The sequence below is a fragment of the Trematomus bernacchii genome, unplaced genomic scaffold, assembly GCF_902827165.1.
Source record: "Trematomus bernacchii unplaced genomic scaffold, fTreBer1.1, whole genome shotgun sequence".
In the NCBI taxonomy this organism is placed as follows: domain Eukaryota; kingdom Metazoa; phylum Chordata; class Actinopteri; order Perciformes; family Nototheniidae; genus Trematomus; species Trematomus bernacchii.
The window spans coordinates 186,507-197,405 of record NW_022987645.1 but is presented as its reverse complement, the minus strand read 5'-3'; the positions used below and the strand labels follow the sequence as shown (position 1 = coordinate 197,405).

Genomic DNA, 10,899 nt, shown 5'->3' with positions numbered 1-10,899 from the left:
CAACTACACACACTACACTACACACACACCACTACCACACACTACACACTACCACACACACACACTACACACACTACACACCACACACTACACACACTACACACACTACACACACTACACACACTACACACACTACACACACTTCACACACTACACGCACTACACACACACACACACACTTCACACACTTCACACACTACACACACCACACACACTACACACACCACACACACTATACACACTACACACTACACACACTACACACACTACACACTGCACACTACACACTACACACACTACACACACTACGCACACTACACACACTACACACTACACACACTACAACACACACTGCACACTGCACACTGCACACTGCACACTACACACCCTACACACCCTACACATCCTACACACCCTACACATCCTACACACCCTACACACCCTACACATCCTACACATCCTACACATCCTACACACCCTACACACCCTACACATCCTACACATCCTACACACACTACACACCCTACACACCCTACACACACTATACACACTATACACACTACACACACCACACAAACTGGATCTACACACACCAGAGGCCTGTACTACGAAGCCAGTTCAACAGACCCTGGATATCTTTGAGTTACCTAATCCAAAACAAACGCGCTCTCGCTAAGCGGTCCTACGACGCTGGTTATCAACTCGGTAACTCAAGCCAGGGTTTCTCTGTCCGGCTGAGTGCGCGTTCACATGAAAGGGGCGGGGCTAGCAACATTTGACCAATCACAAACATGGACAAGCGTACTGACAGCGCAGCGTCATACTTCCTGAATGAAAAGTGAACTTTAATATTAGTCAAATATGAAGAAGTTAAACTTTAAACATCCATGACTTAAACACTTTATCCAGGATCAAAGCCACATAGCTGCACCTGCAAGGTGAATACAGCTGGTAACAGAGAAAGTGTTTGAATGCGTACATTAACAGGTTTATGAAATCACTGCCCCGTCTAAGACACGATCTGACTTTAATTACATTTGACTCGAGTGTTTCGTCAATTTAATGTGTTGCTTAAAATAATACTTCTGCATACAGTATGTGACACTGTGAGTGTTGCACGGCCAGATACGGCTCAGCTGACTCAGATAAGGAGATATATGATACATTATGATGTGATATGATCGATGATATGATCGATGATGTGATCGATGATGTGATTGATGATGTGATTGATGATGTGATAATGATAAGTGCAACACTTGTCGCGGACTGTACGCAGATCTCTGAATGACGTGGCTCCGGTTACTGATGTTGTGGCAGATATCTCACTCTTTGTTCTTGTTTCTGTGTTCAGCTCGAACTCCTCCCAAGATCTCTGAGCCGTTCCCCGCTCCTCCAGAGGACGGTGAGTTCACTGGATTTATATAAAACCATGACAGCTTGTGTGTGTTGTTGTTTCCAGTGACGTGCGGTGAGGTTCATGGCTGGTGAGGCACTGACTCACTGAGTCAGATTTACAAATATTATATTTTGACCTTAATCGAAATATTCGGTTATTTTCAAAAGCTTTTTTAGTCTGATGCTTCGATTCATTTTAAACAGACCGTTCAACAAAAGGATACCCAACATCTAAATATTGGATTGTTCTTTCTTAGTAAGATACCATTTTCATTACAATTGTGGTCTTACCTTGACTTGAAGATGAAGTCCATGCTATCCTTCTGGACAACAATCTCTGTTTGTAAAAGTCCTCCTTATCTTCCTGTAGTTTCAAAAGTCTAGTTTGTTGTTGTCTACCGTCTCTGCGTAGAATAACAGTAGCAACAAGAACCTGTGGGCTCACGTGCGCCCCCTTCAGTGCGGCAGAGGTTATGGCTGCCTCCCCTGGTGCTTTTTCATTGCCGATGTATGATAAGACCAGCGAGCCTAAATATCATATATACGTGAAATAAGTTATTTAGAGACTATGGATGGTGAGGATAAATGTAATAAAGGGATCTACAAACATTACATGTGTGACCTACAGTGAGATGGGAACAGGCATGCGCTTAGGGCCCCGCTTTCCAGACAGTTTCTGTGGGGTGACGCATTCTGAGGTGAGGCAGAGCTCATCTGTGCCTCACCTCACCTCACAGTAACTGGCTTGAGCGCGCTCACAAAATAAGTGCCCGCACTCAAGCCAGTTACTGTGGGCTTAAGAGAGGCAGAGCTCGTCCCTGCCTCTCTTCTCATCGCTCCCATGTAGTTGTAGCGGAGCTCGGCAAATTTGTCGATTTTGACTGTAAAAAGCGATTGGAATCAGAAATCACATTTACAACACAGATCAGTGGAGACATTTTATTATTATTTAGTTTTTTTCCCGTTGCATTGGAGTATGACAGGTGAGGCTCTGCATGTCGCTGGTTGTTTCTGATGGACACTGGTTAGCTGATTCTCTATCGTTTCACTTCGTTGTATATTCACCAACTTTAGGTTAACGTTCAGCGAGAATTATGAAGACCTTCCAGTTAGAGGCTATCAAAGCTCTCTCTCTTGATTTTAAATGTAGTGTTTCAGATCATAACTGGGCAGCAGAAGCTCAGTCTGTGGAACCAAAGGGTTCAAGTCCCGATCAACTTAATACCTTCAAATTAAACAAAGGCCTCCACATATTCTCATTTCTATTGGAAATGGTTCTTCATAATGGAAGATTTCATAACATTCGTCTCTCCTCTTCATCTTCCTCCTCTTCTTCATCCTCCTCCTCAGACACAGTGTTAGCGGTCGGTCGTCAGCTGAAGGACCTCATTTCTCCTTTTCCTGAGAAGATGCAGGTCAGTGAACGCAGCATCAGTCTGTTCTCAGCATGGTGAGACGTTCAAGTGCTTCTGATGATCGGTGGCTAATAACGTGTGTGTGTGTGTGTGTGTGTGTGTGTGTGTGTGTGTGTGTGTGTGTGTGTGTGTGTGTGTGTTGTGTGTGTGTGTGTGTGTGTGTGTGTGTGTGTGTGTGTGTGTGTGTGTGTGTGTGTGTGTGTGTGTGTGTGTGTGTGTGTGTGTGTGTGTGTGTGTGTGTGTGTGTGTGTGTGTGTGTGTGTGTGTGTGTGTGTGTGTGTGTGTGTGTGTGTGTGTGTGTGTGTGTGTGTGTGTGTGTGTGTGTGTGTGTGTGTGTGTGTGTGTGTGTGTGTGTGTGTGTGTGTGGCAGGCTCCTCCTCTGGCCTCCTCCACCCCGGTGCAGAGGGTGGAGCCTACAGTGGTTTCCTGTGTGAAGCGTTCAGCTCCTCCCTCTTCCTCCTCCTCTTCCTCAGCCCCCCCCCCCTCCCTCTCAGCCTCCCCTCAACACAGGGAAGTCCAAACCCCCCCCTAAAATCATCCTGAGCAACAGGAACGAGCCAATCGGACTCAACGTGGCCGACTTCCTGCCCGTGAGTTTTCATGTTTCTGTACGTATCTGAGACCTCAGAGCGTGCGCTAAGCAGCCGGAGGTCACGTGATGCCAGTAAACAAATGATGTTGTTGTTGTTGTGGGGAACACAGGGATTTTAGCCTTTGCAGACCATTTATGGCGCATTTCCACTGCAGGTCCTCACACGGCTTAGTACGGTATAGTTAGGCCTTGTTAGGGCCGGCTCACTTCATGCTGCGTTTCCATTACAGTTTAGTAGCTGGAGCAGTAACTATAGCAACGCAGTGTAGGCGGAGCCGTGACGTCATCTTCAATGAGAACCCCAGAAAAACAACACAGCCGTTAGCAGTTAGCACTCAGAGCTCACAGCTCCTCATATCTGTTCAGAAACTAGACAAAAGTTAAACAAGTACAAACCACAGACTGCCTGTGTCATGGTGAATACAGTCGCTGCTTTATTTATGTCTGTATAGGCCGTTGTTGTGAGTGTGGACGGTCGGAGCATATACTGCGTTAGCTTAGCCAATCTCCATCTAGAAAACACGCATTTTAAAAGGTTTTTCCCCTGCCGTCTGTCTGCAGACTTGTCAAAGCATTAATTCATGGTTTTTACTAACCGGTATCAGTATGTTGTTACTTCGGCATCATTTTGAAACGTGTATTACAATTAAATCACGGTCAAATATGTTCATCTTGTTGTAGTTGTAGCCCCCTTGCCAGCGACGCTCTCTCTAGTTTAGCATACTCAGCCCGACTCAGCCCTGTTTGTTGGCCCGGAAAGAACCTCGATTTTGGAGAGCCAGAAAAACGCAGTGGAAACGGCGGGTTTGTCACGGCACGCTTAAACCGTGCTGCGCGCTGCAGTGGAAATGCGCCGTTCCAGCTCTGACACCTATAGAGCACAGGAGAGAGGGCAACAAGCGGAACAGGGCCTCTTAAAGCGTGTTGCCATTTTAAACTCAGAACATAGAGTTTGAGCTGACTTTGTGTTAACGGCTGACATAAAAATAAAATTGCATTTAAAAAAAAAAAGTCAATATATACACGTGGAAATACACATTTTCAGTAGTGTGTGTGTGTGTGTGTGTGTGTGTGTGTGGTGTGTGTGTGTGTGTGTGTGTGTGTGTGTGTGTGTGTGTGTGTGTGTGTGTGTGTGTGGTGTGTGTGTGTGTGTGTGTGTGTGTGTGTGTGTGTGTGTGTGTGTGTGTGTGTGTGTGTGTGTGTGTGTGTGTGTGTGTGTGTGTGTGTGTGTGTGTGTGTGTGTGTGTGTGTGTGTGTGTGTGTGTGTGTGTGTGTGTGTGTGTGTGTGTGTGTGTGTGTGTGTGTGTAGTCCTCTCCTAACAGGGGGGGGGCTCTCTCCGATGACGAGGCTCTCTCTCAGCTGAAGAAAGGTCACGACACCATGTGTGTGATGCTGAGGAGCCGACACCGCAACCTGGAGACCGTGAGGGGGGTGTGGGCGCGCCAGGACATCAAGGTGACAACAACACAACAACAACAACAAGCATGGAAAAAGTGAAAATACACAAATATATTTTTTTATATATTGTATGTAATAATTGACTGAGGGTTAGGGGTTTGAATACTCAGAGAAAATACATGAAAAACGATATTAAAGACACAAAGAAAGAGATAGAACAACACACAGTTAACAAACAAACAAACAAACAAACAAACAAACAAACAAACAAACAAACAAACAAACAACATGCTGGATGTGAGTCCTATGATAACGAGTTCTTCCTCTCAGAGCGCTCTGGACGCCGCCGTCTCCATGAACGATCTGTCCATCGTCGTGGACATCCTGAACATCATCAACCTGCAGCTGTGAGACACACACACACACACACACACACACACACACACACACACACATTCTCACACACACACACACACACACACACACACACACACACACACACACACACACACATTCTCACACACACACACACACACACACACACACACACACACACACACACACACACACACACACACACACACATTCTCACACACACACACACACACACACAACAACACCATACACACACACACACACACACACACACACAGGCCTAGGCTCCACGGGAACGAAAACGAGTTGAATCCGCATATTTCTCGTGCGTATAGCCCTTTAACACGACGCCGTAACGGAAACGTAGAAACAGACCCTGCAAACGACAACAGGTCCAAAGGTGGATAGATCTGGGAACGGAGCGCTCTGGGGGGTCCAACAGGGCCGTGGGGTAGCCTATACGGTCATCCGTTTCTGATAATGACGACGCAATAGCCCCGCCTCTCCCCACCTCTGCTGCTCACCCCCGCAAAAGTACACTGCACACTGAATTCAGATTATTTATCTTTATCTCGATATGGACATAAACGCGAGTGAAGTCTAATCTGACAGGACGGAGACACGCAGCTCCTCCCGCTGTGATGCCGCGGGAGCAAAACACACACTTCAAGTCAGATCATCACCCTTAGCTATTTTAATTACCTCTCAAACTAAACTAGTTATAAATATGTTTATTTTTACTGTCGGGTTTACTTACTGGATCAGCTGCTGCATGAGACAGACACTGACGCTGTGAGAAGAGAGGAAAAAGAGACAGGCTCCGTGTATTTTATTATTATATATCATTATATCGTCGTTATTAATTTGTTTTAAAGCTCAATAAATAACAATGAAGACCTTTGACCGGCACTTTTATAATTTTGTCCGGAAGATTTAAACTTTAACATACGTTGACCGTCGAAAAACTCTGCCCGGATCCCTCGGCCCCCACCGCGGAGAATACACAGAAGTGCAGCCATGACAACCATTCTTCGTCGCTGCTTTTGTGGAGGAAGTTGCTGCTTTTGTGGAGGAAGTTACAGCGCCACGTACAGGTTCGGCATATGTACTGCAGCTTTTCCAGCGGTTGGATCTAAATGGAGCCGTCTCGTGTAGCTTGACACAATCCGGTGTATATTGCGTGTGAGCGGAAGCTTTTTGGCGTTTGCGTTTGCGTTACTCCTATGCGTTTTGCCGTATGCGTTCCCGTGGAGCCGGGGCCACACATTCTCACACACACACACACACACACTCACACTCACACTCACACTCACACTCACACACACACACAGTGATGTGTATGCACCTGTCTCTCCTTCAGGTCTCTATGGAAGCTGGATCTCTGCACGACGGTTCTCCCTCAGATCGAGCAGCTGCTGCAGAGTAAATACGAGAGGTGAGGAACATCACCATGACTCTGACATCCAATCAGCAAGAGGGAGCCGTATGTTAAACTGTGTGTGTGTGTGTGTGTGTGTGTGTGTGTGTGTGTGTGTGTGTGTGTGTGTGTGTGTGTGTGTGTGTGTGTGTGTGTGTGTGTGTGTGTGTGTGTGTGTGTGTGTGTGTGTGTGTGTGTGTGTGTGTGTGTGTGTGTGTGTGTGTGTGTGTGTGTGTGTGTGTGTGTGTGTGTGTGTGTGTGTGTGTGTGTGTGTGTGTGTGTGTGGTGTGTGTGTGTGTGTGTTGTGTGTGTGTGTGTGTGTGTGTGTGTGCTGTGTGTGTGTGTGTGGTGTGTGTGTGTGTGTGTGTGTGTGTGTGTGTAGCTACATCCAGACTGGCTGCTCCTCTCTGAAAATGATCATGAAACATTTCTGGAAGCTGATTTCTGAAACGTTGAGAGCGACGCCGTCTGTGGGAGTGGACATCACCCGAGAGGAGAGGTGAGGAGGAGTTCTTCATCTGTCCTCAAACTCCTGTTTATTCTGTATTTCTATTTATTTATTCTGACATTTGTTTTCATTTCAGTCTCACTTTATTTAGTATTTAGTATTTCATGATGTCATCAGAGCTACCTAAAGTGCTCGTGAATTCATTTGAGTTTTCCGCACTCTCGCAGGAATATCTCCGCAATGGAGCGAGCTTAAGTTTCACCTTTGATTGCGTGATATAGCCCAGCGCCACACCTTCGTCACACATGTTGCCTCTTGTTTGTACCATTTTCAGGCGATTTGTAATCTGTTCTAGAAAAACGATGTGTTTTTTAGATTTCAAGAAGCATATAGAACAAACAATGGATGTATTTTATGAACATTTATCCATGAAAGTATATTCAGATGTTTTAGGAGTGAGATAGAGATTATTATCTAATATATGCATCTGATGAAGCATTGCATGGAGTCTGTTGATGATCAGAGGCTGTTGTTGGGCTGCAGGCCTCAGAGAGTTAGACTTGGTCTGCGACCATAGTTTACTGTATTTAGTTTTGAAAATCCACAGCGGAGGTTTGCGTCGTAGCCTACTATGCGGTGTATTTTGCATTTCTCTCAGTAGCCAACGATCTGTGAGTCTGTTGGACATAAACTCTGTGATAAATGTAGTCTACATTTCATAAGAGGTGTAAAACCTGAGAGCATTTTAAATCGCATTTGCACTAAATGCTGATATAATCTGTAGTTGTATTTTGTGTTGTTGATTTATTGTGTGAACGAGGCGATACAGAGAAGGTTAAGCTGTCATTATTAGGCTGCTATGTGCTGTTGGAGAGCAGGCCTTTTGTTTCTGGATATGTGTGGAGTCAGGTGGTCCGTGAGTGTGTTTTATTGGTTAAGTGTCCTTGGTATGAAAAGGTTTGAGAAACAGTGGATTGTCAACGGGGGGGGCCTCGCTGCGGGGAAATTATACAGATGGCCAGTCCGCCCGTGAAACATGTCTATGCACACGTTATTATTATTATTAATAATCCAACATTTTCCATTTTTTTTTTTTAATCATCTCGCGACCCCCACTTTGGGAACCCCTGCCCTAAGGAATTTTAAGTCTAAAAGACTTAAAATGGTCAAAACTCAATACATGGTGTTTCTCCAGGATGGTGCAGTGGTGGTATGAATGTGGCTTTCTGTCAAACACCTTGATAGCTCTCTTGTGCAGCTGTTCTATGGGTTTCAGGTTTGAGGCACAAGCAAACGACCAGTTTGTCAAACAGTATTCAATGTGGGATAGAATCATACAGTGGAGGTATGACTTTGCAGCACTGACAGTTAAGAAAGGTCTCATTTGTTTAAAATGTTGCAAGTTGAATTTAACGGTATTGGATACTTTCTTGATATGTTTCTTAAAAGTCAAGTTCGAGTCCAGTATGACTCCAAGATACTTGAAGTGGGAGACTAGTTCTAATTCTGCTGCTTCGATTTTGACTGGTCGTTTACTGAACATCATGGATACTGTTTTTTTTGCATTTCACTGTAAGCACATGTTGTTCATCCAGTGTTGAACCTTGTCCATTTGAGAGACAGGGTGTGATTATGTCAGTATTGTTCCCGTGTACAAAGATGACCGCATCATCGGCATACATTTGTACATTCAACTCAGGACATACATTAGGCAAGTCATTAATGTGCAGAGAAAACAGTAATGGTCCAAGAATGGAACCTTGAGGAACCCTGTTGGGGTTCCTCAAGGAAGGGGGATTTGGCACCGTTGACCAGAACACACTGTTTTCTGTTTGATCAGTAGTACTTCAGTCACACTTTATTTATTTACTTTACACTATTTATAAGTGTGTAAGAGTGACTGTAGTCTGATTTCAGTCTCACTTTATTTATGTATTATTTATTCATAGCTTATAGTTTAATAAATAAAACCTTATGATCACTTCAGTCTCACCGTGTGTGTGTGTGTGTGTGTGTGTGTGTGTGTGTGTGTGTGTGTGTGTGTGTGTGTGTGTGTGTGTGTGTGTGTGTGTGTGGTGTGTGTGTGTGTGTGTGTGTGTGTGTGTGTGTGTGTGGTGTGTGTGTGTGTGTGTGTGTGTGTGTGTGTGTGTGTGTGTGTGTGTGTGTGTGTGTGTGTGTGTGTGTGTGTGTGTGGTGTGTGTGTGTGTGTGTGTGTGTGTGTGTGTGTGTGTGTGTGTGTGTGTGTGTGTGTGTGTGTGTGTGTGTGTGTGTGTGTGTGTGTGTGTGTGTGTGTGTGTGTGTGTGTGTGTGTGTGTGTGTGTGTGTGTGTGTGTGTGTGTGTGTGTGTATAGACGCCATAAGTGCAGGCTGTGCTGCCGGCAGCTGCAGAACCTCAGCAACATGGTGAAGACCCGGGCGGGGGGGGTGGGGCGGCACGGCAGCGCCTTCAGGGAGCTCACGCTGCTGATGGCGCCGCTGGACGACGACATCTGAGGAGGAGGAGGAGAGAAGAACAACTGCAACGAGACGACTGACAGTAAAACGTGTCTTCAGAGCAGCGTAGTGCACCTTTAATGCTGGAAAACCACCACACACACACACACACACACACACACACACACACACACACACACACACACACACACACACACAGCAGGTGTGTGTGTCAGCTGCATCCCACCTGCAGAACAAGCTGATTTGAAGGAGTAGTCATTAGACATTTTTCTGTCACTAACACTAATGTTGTGCAACCAACACAAAGCCACAGCTGGTTAGCTTAGCTTAGCATAAAGACTGGAAACAGGGGGAAACTGCTAGCATTCCAAAATCCACCAATCAGCTCTTCTAAAGTTCAGAACACTTTGTTTCACTTTTCTACTTTCTCTAATTCAATGTTCTGTTCTTCTGTTTATGTAAATAAAGTTGTACATGATGCGATCAAAGAGTCTGTTTTGTGCCAGCAGGGGGCAGCACCTGCAGGGGGCAGCACCTGCAGGGGGCAGCACCTGCAGGGGGCAGCACCAGCAGGGGGCAGCACCTGCACTGACTGCCATCAACACCTGCACCAACTTTAATGACTTCATTTCACACCTTTATTTATCCAGGTTGTATCCCATTGAGATCATTGATCTCTTTTTCAAGGGAGACCTGCTCAAGTAGGTTCCACATGAAACATTAAAAACATAAACAGAACAACAAAAGGACATCATACAGTATCATTACAGGGATTACAATTTACATAACTATCCACATGCACAGGTACCAACAGCTTCCGATTCAGTAGCATCCAACTGAGCTTTAAAAACATTTAGTGGCACCAGATTGCTCAGTTTCCATTTTAATTGCAGACTATTCCAGGACAGTGGAGCTGCGCATCTAAATGCTATCTTCCCTAAGACAGTCCTAGCAGTTGGCACATTTAATAAAACCACAGCATGCGATCTCAGGCAGTAGCCACTTACAATTCGCCGTGAGATCAGGGAGCAGATGTAGGATGGAAGTTTCCCTAACATGGCTTTATATATAAAAATGTACCAGTGACTGAGCCTCCGTACAGTTAGTGAAGGCAGACCAGCCCTTGCATACAGGGTACAGTGATGAGTTAATGCTTTACAGTTTGTCACAAATCTCACTGTGATACGCAGCATCTAACTTGACCAGGCAATGGGCAGGTGCATTCATATAAATCAGATCACCATAGTCCAGCACAGGTCAAAAGGTCACAGAGACTTATTTAACTATTGAGCGGTTCCTTTTTTTATTCCAATGACTAACTATGACTTCATGACTTCATGGCACCCTGTCCTGAGAATACAAATAAATGGTAAATGGTAATAAATGACACTTTTTAAATAC

General features: G+C 45.2%; 1 protein-coding gene across 1 annotated transcript in view; it reads left to right on the top strand.

Annotated features, from left to right (window-relative positions):
• The window catches only part of katnb1 (katanin p80 (WD repeat containing) subunit B 1), a gene marked incomplete in the record, with an annotated part of 16,117 nt that extends 6,136 nt beyond the window's left edge, over positions 1-9,981 (top strand). The window contains 8 exon segments of the mRNA XM_034133888.1: positions 2,749-2,813; positions 3,184-3,297; positions 3,299-3,403; positions 4,715-4,861; positions 5,135-5,211; positions 6,540-6,614; positions 6,979-7,095; positions 9,396-9,981. Of these exon segments, the coding sequence (XP_033989779.1) occupies positions 2,749-2,813; positions 3,184-3,297; positions 3,299-3,403; positions 4,715-4,861; positions 5,135-5,211; positions 6,540-6,614; positions 6,979-7,095; positions 9,396-9,537 (842 nt within the window).
• Positions 9,982-10,899: the final 918 nt, after the last annotated feature.